Raw genomic sequence first — 14401 nt, 5'->3', positions numbered from 1 at the left:
AGAGAGATATCGAGGAGACTGGCCAGAGCCTCCTGCTTTACCAGGGGACTCTGAAACATTTCCGAAAGGCTTATTCACTACGGGCCAATTCACACCTTGCAAAGCAGAGGAGTCAACCTGCTGTTGTGAAAGGTACCCATTTCCTCAGGCCCAGGATCATTTGCAGGAAGTCTGCTAATCACCAATTTCCATAGATGTGCAGAAGTAACTTATACCATCTGCATATCGGATATATTTCCTGGAGGGCCACTTTGAAACTGCAGTCAGGGTGGTCTCCCCACCCACAACCTGCTTAAAAGTCCAAAGTGCACTTGCTCCATGATGCATACTGTATGCTTGTGAAACATGTATGCTTGTGAAACATGGGCCACTTGTAAACGCCATCTCCAGCTCCTCGAAAGATTCCATCAATGGTGTCTCCGGAAAATTTTACACTTAGGGAGACAGGCGAACTAATGCCAGTGTACTGGAAGAAGCAAAGATCACCAGTGTCGAAGCAATGATTCTTCAACATCAGCTTCGTTGGACTGGTCATGTTGTGCGGATGCCTGATGATCGTCTTCCAAAACAAAACTATTCCGAACTTAAAAATGGAAAGCGTAATGCTGGTGGACAACAAAAGAGGTTCTCTCAAGGCAAATCTTTAAAAATGTAGTATAAACACTGACAACTGGGAAACACTGGCCTGCGAGCGCTCCAGTTGGAGAACAGCCTTTACCAAAGGTGTCATGGACTTTGAAGACGTTTGAATTCAGGATGAAAGGGAGAAACGTGCTAAAAGGCACGTTTGGCAAACCCCTCACCGTGATCAACTCCCGCCTGGAAACCTGTGTCCCCACTGTGGAAGGACGTGTGGATCCAGAATTAGCCTCCACAGTCACTTACGGACTCACTGTTAAAGGCGTGTTTTGGAAAGACAATCTTACTCGGCTATGAGTGATTGCCAAAGAAGACCACTCTGAACACCTGAGGGGCATTGCTGAAAGTAAGCAGGCACAGCCAGTTTCATCAGCGGCTGGATAGGAAACAAGTTGGTGACTCTATTTATCCCACCTCGAGTCTCTTGATAGAAATGTACTGAATGTGGAGGACCCAGTTCTTACTCCCAGACTCCAGCTACCATTTCCAAGTACCACCTTTTCCCCCTATGTGGAAGGCTCTTGAGTGATAAGTAGCTCAGATCATGCTCAGCATCCTTCGAGCTCAGCATCCTCTCGTCACAAACCACCCCCACCCTTCACGGCTTCGGGTGCAGAATCTGAGTTGGGGCGTTAGAACGGAGTAGTGGGGCTGACTTAATGGATGAGCTTTGGGAAGTTTCAAAATTCAGCAGTTAGCATTTCCAGGACTGTTACACCCAGAAAGCACAAAAGCACACCCATTATTCAGACATGTAAGAAAAAACCTGGAACCATCAGCGCTCACCTGTGAATGCCAAAATTCACCAGATTCAGACATGTAATTACCATATTTTTTGCTCTATAAGACTCACTTTTTCCCTCCTAAAAAGTAAGGGGAAATGTGTGCGCGTCTTATGGAGTGAATGCAGGCTGCGCAGCTATCCCAGAAGCCAGAACAGCAAGAGGGGTTGCTGCTTTCACTGCGCAGCGATCCCTCTTGCTGTTCTGGCTTCTGGGATTCAGAATATTTTTTTTCTTGTTTTCCTCCTCCAAAAATTAGGTGCGTCTTGTGGTCTGGTGCGTCATATAGAGCGAAAAATACGGTAATTAACATTTCCAGCTTGTTAAGAGTTCCCACTGAGCTTCAAAATGCCGAGGTGCACATTTTGTGTTTCATCTTCAGGGAGCAGTGGTTAGTTTTTAAGACCTGAGCAATATCCCAAGTCTTTCTTAATTTGATGGGCCTCTGCACTCCTCGTTCAATGCTGTGCCTATGTACCTGAAATCTTTTCTCAAATCCCTTCCTCCGTATCTACCATGCTGAAAAAAGCACAGGGCACCCCAAGTAGCCTGGGTCCACCCCCCACCCCCCGCCGGGCACCTTCTGACGATTCGTCCATCTGTCCCTGTATAAAATTCCCCAGTGTAGCAGCAGGTTTGTGCTGCTGTGCCCCGCAGACTGACTGCCCTCCTCTAGGGGGTAACTGATACTTTAAGTAAATTTGTTTTTAAGCAACGCTGCAGCTCTGTTAAGACACGGCTCGTAGGACGCACTAGGCGGTAAAAGGTTTGCCCTGTATCAAAGCAAGACAAAGTCACTTTCAGAGGCTGGAGAGGGTTAGGGTTTCACCTGGGGGCTGGGAGGAAGCCAGCTGGGCCGAAAGAATGAGCTCATGCTGACATAGGGAGAGGAAGAGATGCACACACAATAGAGAGGAATAGATACTAGGCACAGCCATCAGCACAACAAGCAGGCAGAAATAATATGGGGAGGCAGCTTTGGGGTTTAGGAACAATCCTAGCTTTCCTCAACCTGGTGGCCTCCCAGATGGTTCGGACTGCAAATCCCGTTAGCCTCAGTAAGCAGGAGGTTACAGGAAGAACAGCCCCAAAGAGTCATGTTTTATGAAGAGTTACATTGTGGTGCTGTGGGTTAAACCACAGAGCCTAGGACTTGCCGATCAGAAGGTCGGCGGTTCGAATCCCTGTGACGGGGTGAGCTCCCGTTGCTCAGTCCCAGCTCCTACCAACCTAGCAGTTCGAAAGCACATCAAGGTGCAAGTAGATAAATAGGTACCGCTCCGGCGGGAAGGTAAACGGCGTTTCCGTGCGCTGCTCTGGTTCGCCAGAAGTGGCTTAGTCATGCTGGCCACATGACTCGGAAGCTGTACGCCGGCTCCCTTGGCCAATAAAGTGAGATGAGCGCCGCAACCCCAGAGTCGGTCATGACTGGACCTAATGGTCAGGGGTCCCTTTACCTTTCATTGTTCAACTTAAGAGGCAAAGGGAAATGGCCGCAGCTCAGTGCTGGAGCATCTGATCTGAATGCGGAAAGTCCTTTGCTCAGTCCCTGGCATCTCCCAAGTAGGAGACTGTATCCAGTCTAAAAACCCTGGAGAGCTGCTGCCACTCAGTGAAGTCAGCACTGAGGGAGATCAACTAATGGTCTATATTAGGGAGCTTCCTGTGCTACTAAATTGAACTTGGAGAAACATTTTTCTAACTCAATTTTGTATTTTTTTAAAAAACCCCAGAATATTTCATTGTCTGTTCCAAGTTTCCAGCTCCCAGGTGTGTGGGATGCGCAGTTGGGGAGAACAGCTTTTAATCTTCTATCTTAGGAAGGATTTCTTCATTGCGGTTCTGCTCTTTGGCTTGACGACTGATTTATGGCACTTTCTTGTGCTCCGTTGTATATTCTGTTTTAATACTCTGTTCAAAGCTTTGGGAGCCCAAACAGCAGTATATGAATAAATTGTGGTAAAAATAAATTGCAATGGTCACTTCGTTTGTGCGATTTTACAACACTCACCAAGGATGCTTTCAATTTTTTAAAGAATATACGATGAAATACTGATGCTGGCAAATTGATGCAGAAGCATCCCTCCCCTGCAGTTGTTGTTAATTAAATTTGTACACTGCCCTATACCTGTAGATCTCAGGGCGGTTCACAACATAAAATTACAATATCAAAAACACAAAATACACCATAAAAATAAGAACAAAGACAACCCAATAATCCCTCCACCCGCCGCTGCTGATCAATAGATTTATGCAATGTTTTTGGATATGAATTTGAAAATTCCCAAGACTGCAAATTGGTGCAAATTTTGTTTCAAGTACAGTTGAATCCATTCCGGAAGTCCGTTCGACTTCCAAAACGTTCAGAAACCAAAGGGTAGCTTCCGATTGGCTGCAAGAAGCTTCTGCAGCCAATTAGAATCTGTGGAAGCCCCGTCGGACGTTCGGGTTCTAAAGAACATTCGCAAACCGGAACACTCACTTCTGGGTTTGCGGCGTTCAGGAGCCCAAACATCTGAGTACCAAGGCACGACTGAACAGGCATATTGTATTATTCCGTCTCTAGGTTTCGTTCTGAACAATACATGTTAAGTTTTTAAGAGCCTGGGGATATTTTTAAGGAATGGGGAAAACAGAAGTGAAGAACCTTTCTCTACCTTTTAGCTAAAAACTACATGCCTCAACAGCAAGCTTGTTCCAAACTCTAGGACTTGCAGGCAGCTCTGTCCAAGTCAGTGAAGCCACCAGGGCCCAGAACACAACTTCTGTTCTCATACCAAATGAAGATGTTTTGCTGCACTTGCTGGTCAACTGTAGGGAATGCTGATCAGGTGTGGGGATACGGATAGACCTGTATCAGTGGGAGAAGTCAAAAGCTTTCAGTTTGGGGAGTGGCTTCTTTTCCTACCTAATGCTCTCAGCACAGAGGACTTCAGGCTCCAAGCATGTACCGTATTTTTCACTCTACAGGGCGCACCGGACTATAGGGCGCACCTAGGTGTTTGGTTTTTTTTGGGGGGGGGAAATAAAGGGAAAAAAATATCCCCCCCCCCAGGCCCTAAGAGTAAAGAAGCCTAGACAGCCAGCGGGATCCATCCAAAGGCTTGCTCCGAAGGCTTGTGGATAGCTTCCTGAAGCCTGCATTCGCTCCATAGGACGCACACACATTTCCCCTTCATTTTTGGAGGGGAAAAAGTGCGTCCTATAGAGTGAAAACATCAAAAAAAACGAAGATCATGGCCACTGGTCCCATCACCTCCTGGCAAATAGAAGGGGAAGAAATGGAGGCAGTGAGAGATTTTACTTTCTTGGGCTCCATGATCACTGCAGATGGTGACCGCAGCCACGAAAGACGCCAGCTTCTTGGGAGAAGGGCAATGACAGGCCTAGACAGCATCTTGAGAAGTAGAGACGTCACCTTGCCAACAAAGTTCTGTATAGTTAAAGCCATGGTTTTCCCAGTAGTGATGTATGGAAGTGAGAGCTGGACCATAAAGAAGGCTGATCGCCGAAGAATTGATGTCTTTGAATTATGGTGCTGGAGAAGACTCTTGAGAGTCCCATGGACTGCAAGAAGATCAAACGCATCCATTCTTAGGGAAATCAGCCCTGAGTGCTCACTGGGAGGACAGATTGTGAAGCTGAGGCTCCAGTACTTTGGCCACCTCATGAGAAGAGAAGACTCCCTGGAGAAGACACTGATGCTGGGAAAGATGGAGGGCACAAGGAGAAGGGGGCGACAGAGGACGAGATGGTTGGATAGTGTTTTCGAGGTTACCAGCATGAGTTTGACCAAACTGCGGGAAGTAGTGGAGGACAGAGGTGCCTGGCGTGCTCTGGTCCAGGGGGTCGCGAAGAGTCGGACACGACTAAACAACAACAACAACATAGAGTGAAAAATACGGTAACCCACAGCTCAGCTCCCACCAGCCACAAGATTCCTATTCCCTTCATTGCCATCAAAAACTTCACCAGGCAGAAGAGCCTGTGCCAAACAAAAAAGCAGAAAGAGGATTTTAACAAAATGTTTATTACAAAAGAAAAGGTCATCGGGCAACATATATGGACATAACCAGGTGTCTGGGGATTGGAAATGTCATCATCACCTCTATGAATAGCAAGAAGCCTTGCACTTTCCTTCATCGCGGCACTGGGTACTCATTGCTCAAAAATACTTGCAAATGCTAAGAAGATGCTATTGGCTAAAGCCATCAGCGCACCTTAACAGCCTCTTACTGGTTTCTTGATTAGACCACCTTACTGGACTAGGCTCTCAAGCACCTACAGCCTGCTGACAGCCTATTATTTGCCAGCGATTAGGGGGTTCCTCAGCACCACAATGACCGAATCTCCACGCAGGAACATCTTGGAGATGTAGCGGTCCTTGTTGACAGGTTTCGATTTCTTCTTGCCTTTCCCACTCTTGGGCACCTCTGTCCACATCTCCTTAACGTTTTCCAACACCATGTTGCAGTGCCTGGTGGAGAGAGGAAGCTGTTACCTGGATGCAAAGCTCTCTCTTTCCTGCTGCCAAGAAATGGGGAGGGAACAAAACACCCCTCTCTCTGTGACCAAGGAACAACCCCATTCTCTAGACTAGAGAGTCCAGAAGAACCTCAAAGGGGAATCGTTCAATTCAGAGTGCACAAATTTATACTGTTGTTAAATTTATAAACGGAATAGGAAGGGCACTATCAACACACATGTCGGTTGACAAAGACCAGGGTAAAGAGATGCGTATTCAGCATTTGTTGGAAAGCGCTGTAATGTGTTGGAACGAAGTTATATGGCTTTAGTAGAAATGTTATAAGGAACGAAGTATAAATAGATTAATAGAAAATTAAAGGAAAAAATAAGGCAAGAATGTGTTCAGATAATTACAGGATAGAAAACAGAGGAAGATGGAAAGGAATTGCTGAAACAATTAATAGAAGTGGAATACAAAAAGGGAGGTGTGAGGAGGTCGTTGGAAATAAGTGAATGAAAGATAAGATATTGAAAATGTTTGAGGTGTTTTTAAACTGTTTTTGTTTGTTTTTGCTTTGTTTTGTTAGTTTAATGCGTTGGTGTTATGTAGTGTTTTTGTATTGTATTGTATTTGTATTGTTCTTTTTCTTTTCTTTTGTTTGTTTGTAGTGTTGTGTTGAAAAAAGTAATAAATATCATTTAAAAAAAAGAAAAGAAAGCGCTGTAATGAAGAAACCAGACACATCGTTGTGGGGAGAGCATTCCTCAACTCTGTGGCTGCAAGAGAATTCCCTCTCCTGGGCCAACACCCCTCTCCCTGAACTTCTGAAGGAGATGGAACTACCAAGAGGAAAACTTAAACTGGAAATCTGCCACTTATTTTTAAAGTCTGAACTTGATCTGGCTTTATTTACTTCTGAGCAAACAGAGGATCCTACCTGTCAAAGGCTTTGACCCGGCCAAGCAATTTCTTGTTGTTTCGACAGTTGATTAGCACCTGAGTATTGTTTTTGACAGACTGGGTGAGAACAGAAAGGGGCCCCGTGTTGAACTCTTCCTCCTCCCTCTTCTGGAGCTCCTCTGGGGTCATCTCACTCTTGGGCTTGTTTAAGAGGCTCCTGAGGAGGAAGAAAAGAGACGGCGCTTGTCAAGTCCCATAGGATAACTATGCAGGCATCTGGTGTACAACATCCAGCACCAACTAAATGTGACTTGGCAATATAAAATATGTTCTAGCGGTTATACGACTCATCCTTTCACTGCAAGCATGGAAGAAGCACTGTGGTGCAGGGGCGGTGGAAGGAAAAAAAGAGAAAGATCCTAACTACCAAGAATCATTATTCCTCCACTCAAATATTTTAAGGCAGTAGACACAACCCACTGAAAGTCTCCTGTGCAGGGGAGCGATGGGATTAGTGTGGAAGCAAAATCTCTGCTGCTCATAACTAACAGGGAATAAAATTATCCTAACTGTTGTTGTTATTTACCCACCCTTAACCCTAAGGTCCCAGGGCAGATTACAGTGATCAAAACACAATATTAAAAAACAGTTTTGAAACAAGTTAAGAGTCATAAACTCTTAAGGTGGTTCCTTTAAAATATGCACCCAATTACTTACACAGCGCCCTTTACCAAAGTACAGTGGTACCTCGGGTTAAGTACTTAATTTGTTCCGGAGGTCCGTTCTTAACCTGAAGCAACACTTTGGCTAATGGAGCCTCCTGCTGCTGCCGTGCCGCCGGAGCACGATTTCTGTTCTCATCCTGAAGCAAAGTTCTTAACCCAATGTACTATTTCTGGGTTAGCGGAGTCTGTAACCAGAAGCGTATGTAACCCGAGGTACGACTGTAAAGGTAAGGTGGTTGGAAACATGCTAACGCAGGACCCCTCCCATCTGAATCGGCAAAATTATTCCACTAGCCACTGGGAAGCATCTTGGAAGCAGCCAAATAAGCCAAGAGGGAAGAATCTGGGGACCCTGGGCATGAGGAAGAGGCCAGTAGCTGGATCAGACCCAAGTGGGGAAGGGGAGGCAGCGAGCCCCAGCATTCTGTTCTTAAGGCGGCCAACAAGCTGCTTGTAAGGGAAGCCCAGGGGCAGCTCATGAAGGCCATGACTCCCCCTTCCCACTTGCAAACGGCCAAGGGGCGGCAGAGAAGATGATGGTGTCGGGGGCGATGGGAATAGCTGGGGGTAGCTTTTCTAAAAAGGCAGTGGGAGCCATTTAATTCCATGAATGCTTTTTTTAATGACTGGTTTCCACCACTACTCCCACTATGTTTTTAGCTGCTCCCTTTCTCTCTCTTTTTTACAGGTAGGTAGCCATGTTGGTCTGCCCTGGTCGAAATAAAATTTAAAAAATCCTTCCAGTAGCACCTTAGAGACCAACTAAAATATCTGAAGAAGTGTGCATGCACACGAAAGCTCATACCAATAACAAAATTAGTTGGTCTCTAAGGTGCTACTGGAAGGCATTTTTTAAATTTTCTCTCTCTTTTTTGTAAGCCTTCTTGAAGGTGGGGCATAAATAAATACGGCAGTAATTATAACGCTCTTAAACAGGGGCGCCTATTCGAATATTTACGGTATAGTGGAGATGAGGACCCCCCCAAAAAAAATCCTGACCCACAAGAAAGGGGACCTCCGCCCCCCCAAAAAACCCGGGCTCCTTCTCTTCCACCCCCCCATCCCCGGCCCGTCCTCACATGGCTGGGCCCTTATCGTCTTCCTAGCCGTCGACTCGCTCGGCGAACTGCTCCGTCGCGGGTTTGCAAATGTGAGCGCCTTCCCAAGCTTCCGCTTCCGGGGCATTTCCAAGCCTGCCCGGCCCTTCCTGGCCTACCATCTCTATGGCTTTGCGCCTACGGCGCGCGAAAAGAGCCAAAATACCCCGCGAAACGGCTTTGCCCTGCCTGTGGGATGTTTACTCGCATGGGTTCCAATGCATTTTTTGGGAAAAGAGACCCTGTTGGACCTTCTTTTCGAGGAAATCTGACCTGCAGACATTGTACTTTTGTGTGTGTGTGTGTGTGTGAGAGAGAGAGAGAGAGTGAGAGAGAGAGAGAGAGATATTGCATAATAATAATAATAATAATAATAATAATACTCCATTTATAATGGAGGAAAGGCGTTCCTAAATCAGTCAACCCGCAGCAAAAATAAAGGGAAAGGATGCTTGCCATATTTCAAAAAGTGAAAATCCGGACACAAAAGTTGCTGAGCGTTTTGGAGCAAAGTTGTTGAGCTTGCTTTAGTTTTTCCTAAAATCTCTCTCTCCCAAAAAAGAAGTTGTGGAGGTACTTTTAAGGAAATTCGCCAAAATCTAGTCTTCCGACATGGGTTACCATACACCTGGATTTTCCCGGACACTGCTTCCCACTGCAGTATTCCGCCTATGCCCGGGAAATTCAAGACAGATGACATTCTGGATGGAAATTAAGTGGTTTCTAGCTGTAATGGTATAAAGGAATATGAAAAAATGGTTTTTTACAAGTAAAAATTTAAGGTTATAATAACCCAAGATGTTGGTTAGAAAATAAGGCTGTAATGCTTTGAGATAAGGATTTGCTGAACAAATAATTTGAACTGGAAATACAAGAAGGGGAGGTATGAGGAGGTCAGGGAAACATGTTATTGAAAAATAAGTTGTGAAGGTTATGTGTTTTTAATATTTATCTTTTTTCTTTTTTGCCTTTTTCTCTTTGTTTGTATAAAAATGGAAAATTCTAATAAATATCTTTTAAAAAAAAAGAAAATTCAAGCCAGATGACAACCATTATTATTTTTTATATTTATATTCCACTTTCCCCTTTAAAAAGACCACCAAAAAACCCCTCAGGTTGGCATATGTAGCTTTTCCCGCTCCTTTATTTTATCTTCTCAAGAACCCTGAGAGGTAGGTCAGGCCCAAAAGAGAGTGGCTGGTCCCAAGGGCACACATAATTGGGTAGGGATTTGAATGCGCCCAGCTCAGCGCAGTAAACTCCGCACAACGCTGGCTTTTTCAATGAATTGGAGATGCTGGGGTCGAACCTGCAACCTCCTGCATGCAAACCATTGAGCTGTAGCTCTTCCCCAGTGAAACCTGCTTAGACTTCTTTTGTAACTGCCTTGGCCTCCCTTTTTATGAATGGTGCGTCACTGCGCCCGAGGGGCACGGAAGTGGCTGGTGCTTTGTGGATGAATTGAGGACCATAAAAGTCAACAGGTGCCAGCCAGGCAAGCAGGCAGAAAGCGAGAGAGAGAGACAGAATTTGTGTTTAATCCACAGAAGTTTCTGGTTACCGTCAGCTGCGTCCCCATCTCGCATGTCTGCGTGTTCAGACAGCTCCCTCGAAGGGCAGACGCCTGTTTTGCTTGCGTCCCTCTGGCGTGGTGCCGCAACAGGAATGGAGGGTGGGGGGCACTCCCTGCTTTGGTGGGAATCTAAGGAAGCCTGGGACTATGGTCTAGCTCAGCGGTCAGCAAACGTTTTCAGCAAGGGTCCGGTCCACTGTCCCTCAAACCTTGTGGGGGGCCGGACTATATTTTGAAAAGAAAAGAAAAAAAGAACAAATTCCATTGCCCCACAAATAACCCAGAGATGCATTTTAAATAAAAGCACACATTCTGCTCATGTAAAAGCACGCTGATTCCCGGACCGTACACGGGCCGGGTTGAGAAGGCGACTGGGCCGGATCCGGCCCCCGGGCCTTAGTTTGCCTACCCATGGTCTAGCTGGATAAAGAAATGGGCATTCATCTAAAATACTTTATGTAAAATTATATCAAAAATGGCATCTAAGGACTGTGGGTGACCCCAGACCAGTGGTTCTCTTTTTAAAGAAATATTTTTTATTTGATTAAATATATATATAAACACACAACAAGCATCAATTCAAAACCAAATACTGCGATTACAGTGGTACCTCAGGTTAAGAACTTAATTCGTTTGGAGGTCTGTTCTTAACCTGAGGTACCACTTTAGCTAATGGGGTCTCCCGCTGCCGCCATGCGATTTCTGTTCTCATCCTGAAGCAAAGTTCTTAACCCGAGGTACTATTTCTTGATTAGTGGTGTCTGTAACCTGAAGTGTCTGTAACCTGAAGCGTCTGTTACCCGAGGTACCACTGTATTTTGAATCTCCTGACTTCCCCTCATTCCTTCCATGGGTCCGAGTAAAAATAATTACAACTGCATGTCAATATATATCCAAATATTTTTATTTCTAAATTGTCCATAGTTTCCATTACTTTACAAGCGTGATTAAAATTCTGCCAGTGTTTTAACCTGCCTGCAGTGGTCTCATATATAAATTATAAACTTTTCCCATTCTTTTTTTAAAATTCTTGTCTTCTTGATTTCTGAGCTTCCCAGTTCGTTTTGCTATTTTGGCATAGTCCATCACCTTGATTTGCCGTTCTCAGACCAGTGGTTCTCAAAGGGTGTCGCACACCACACGGATGTGGCGGGAGAACATGGCAAGTATGGTGGGAATATTCAAGGGCAATCAAATAAATATGAAATAAGGATTTATATCTAGATGTTAGGATAGAGATGATAAAGAAAACAAGAAAACAGGAAGACACAATGAGAGATAAAGGAGGTGCTGTGGGATTGGTAGAAGTTAATGTCTTCTTGTTGTTGTTTATAATATAATACTAACTTGTAAGATATGGATTTGTTTTTGTTGTTGCTTTCTTTAGTATTCGAATGTTGATTTTTGTGTGTTGTGTATCGTTATTTTTTGATATCTTTCGTGTTGTTGTTATGTGGAAAATACTAAAAAAATTTATTTTTAACAAAACAAAACAAATATTTAACATTTCGGTGTACAGTGGTGCCTCGCAAGACGAAATTAATCCGTTCCGCGAGTCTCTTCGTCTTGCGGTTTTTTCGTCTTGCGAAGCACGGCTATTAGCGGCTTAGCGGCTATTAACGGCTTAGCGGCTTTAAGAAAAAGGAAACAAACTCGCAAGAACTCGCAAGATGTTTCGTCTTGCGAAGCAAGCCCATAGGGAAATTCATCTTGCGGAACGACTCAAAAAACGGAAAACCCTTTCGTCTAGCGAGTTTTTCGTCTTGCGAGGCATTCGTCTTGCGGGGCACCACTGTAGTATCTCTCTATCCCTATGATCTCTATCGCTATCTGTATCCATGCAAGCAGAAATAGTATTCACGTCTCTCTCTTGAAGAGCGTTGGCTATTCTATAGTTCTCCACAAACCGGGATTTTCAACTCCGACAAATATGAAAGATTAGAAAAGGAAAAAAGGCTTATTTGTGTGGATGAGATGAGAGTTTGTCTGTCTCAAAACAGACCTAATATAAATGAGATTTCCTGGCAAAAGCAATCTCACACCTCTCATATGTACCTAAGGTACATATGTAAGAGGCTCGTTTATAATTATATTTTGGGAATGATTCATGTTCTGACATCCCTGCATTATTTTATACTTTCTGGATGTCCCATGATCATATCATATATATATATATATTTTAAAAAAGATATTTATTAAAAGTTTAACAATTACAGAAAAAAAGGGAAAAAAGACAGTAAAAAGTTACAATACAATACATCAAAAGAAAATAAAAACCAGAATAAAAAAAACAGTATAGCACAACAATAAGAACAAAAAAGCAAAAACATTTAAAAACAAAAACATTTAAAAACACATCCAATATTCCGTATCTTTACCTTTCATTTACTTGTTTCATCGACCTCCTCACACCTCCCTTTTTGTATTCTAGTTCAGTTAACTATTTCAGCAAATTCTTTCCATCTTTCTCAATTTTTGTTCTATAATTAATCTTAACGGTCTAACCTTTAATTTTTCCATTTTTACCCATTATCAATCAACTTTTACTTAATTCTTTATTACATTTCTGCTAAAACCATATAATTTCATTCCAACATCCTTCTAACATTCATTAATTTTGCAATATTTTTTAAAAAAAATAATCCCATGATCATATTATAAATTAGGTGTGTTCTAGGTTAAAAACAAAGCACTTCTAGTTGCTCCTTTTTGTTGTGTGGCAGAAGCAAATTTTTATTCTGAATGTGTGCCCAGAGGAAAAAAGCTTGAGAACCACTGTCTTGGAGCATTTAATCACCCAAGCTTGGTATAGTAAATTTTGGTCAATCACTGCATTTGTGTGGGGGGGGGGGAATCATTCGTTATATACACCTAGTAATTTTTGTGATATACAAATGACATGAGAAGACTTGGTCTATTTATTTGTATCAATTTATTATTCCTATGGTCCTTGTTTCTAAAACCCAAGTTTTTCAAAACTATATATACTCCTAGCACAAGGCAGCAAGAAGTCACTATAGTTCAGTGCCGTATGGTAGAGCTTTATTTTATATACAGTACTGCTACACCGGGCATACAATCTTACATGTCAGCAGCTGAAAGAGTTGGGATTCAATTTGTGTTCTTTATTTTATTTTGTTGTGCACATGTTGTTTTTCTCCTTTCTACATATATAGAAACACATTAAAGCACATTAAAAAGCAACGACTTCTCAGGGTTTGTGTGAAGGTGACTGCATTTTATACTCTGAGGTTATAAAGATTTTTTATTTCTGTTTTATGCTGCCTTTACGTTTCAACTTGTTGGATATATAAAGCTCCTCTAAACGGTCACTATTTCTGAGGCGGGGATTCAAGCACACACCAAAAAATGTAGGTTTGTGCAGTCAAAGTGGGTTAAAGCGCTTTGTTGCTCCAGTGTAACAAATCCACTTTTAAAAACCCCACGCAAACTTGTCGTGGTTAAGAGAGTGATGGGGATGCTCCTCTGGAAAGTGTGAGGTGAACAATTGATTAATGGGAAGATGTATAAACTTCCCACAAGCAAAGTGAGGTGAGTGGTCATTGCCCCGCAAACAGATCAGAATAAATGCTCAATAAATTGTTCCTGTTGTTATTTTATTTCCTGCCTTCTTCCCAGACTGGGACTTGAGGATGGCTTAAACAAATTAAAGCAACACAGATAAAAGTCCAGAAAGCTAAAAGAAACATATAAAAGATAATGGTTTAAACATCTCCAACTGTCTGACTTTTAGAAGACACCTGAAGGCAGCCCTGTATAGGGAAGTTTTTAATGTTTGATGTTTTATTATGTTTTTATATCTGTTGGAAGCCGCCCAGAGTGGCTGGGGCAACCCAATCAGATGGGAAGGGCATAAATACTACCACTACAACAACAACAACATATAGACATAAACCTATTAAAGACCAGATATAATCTAACCTCTGCATAAACCTTGTGAAAGCAAATGAGGATGAATGCTCAATAAACAAATTCCTTCCAGTAGCACCTTAGAGACCAACTAAGTTTGTTATTGGTCTCTAAGGTGCTACTGGAAGGAATTTTTATTTTTATTTTGTTTCAACTATGGCAGACCAACACTTTTGAATTCTGGTGCTGGAGGAGACTTGAGAGTCCCATGGACTGCAAGAAGATCAAACCTATCCTTTCTTAAGGAAATCAGCCCTGAGTGCTCACTGGAAGGACAGATCCTGAAG

At 43.2% G+C, this 14401-nt stretch overlaps 1 protein-coding gene across 1 annotated transcript; it reads right to left on the bottom strand.

The window, feature by feature from the left end:
- Window positions 1-5430: 5430 nt before the first annotated feature.
- Window positions 5431-8717, bottom strand: SNRPD2 (small nuclear ribonucleoprotein D2 polypeptide). Its single transcript, XM_028742134.2, has 3 exons — window positions 8594-8717; window positions 6827-7006; window positions 5431-5898 (listed from the first exon to the last, which is right to left on the bottom strand). Coding segments are annotated over exons 1-3 (357 nt in total). The 5' UTR covers window positions 8596-8717; the 3' UTR covers window positions 5431-5723.
- Window positions 8718-14401: the final 5684 nt, after the last annotated feature.

The sequence above is a fragment of the Podarcis muralis genome, chromosome 7, assembly GCF_964188315.1.
Source record: "Podarcis muralis chromosome 7, rPodMur119.hap1.1, whole genome shotgun sequence".
Classification (NCBI taxonomy): domain Eukaryota; kingdom Metazoa; phylum Chordata; class Lepidosauria; order Squamata; family Lacertidae; genus Podarcis; species Podarcis muralis.
The sequence above is the reverse complement of the archived record's forward strand: the minus strand, read 5'-3'. Positions and strand labels throughout refer to the sequence as shown.

Bases quoted from the DNA above. Each gene is read 5' to 3' on its own strand.
- SNRPD2 (XM_028742134.2), bottom strand. The intron at 5,899-6,826 runs GTAGGATCCTCT...TCTCTCCACCAG, and splicing joins CGGGTCAAAGCCTTTGACAG to GCACTGCAACATGGTGTTGG.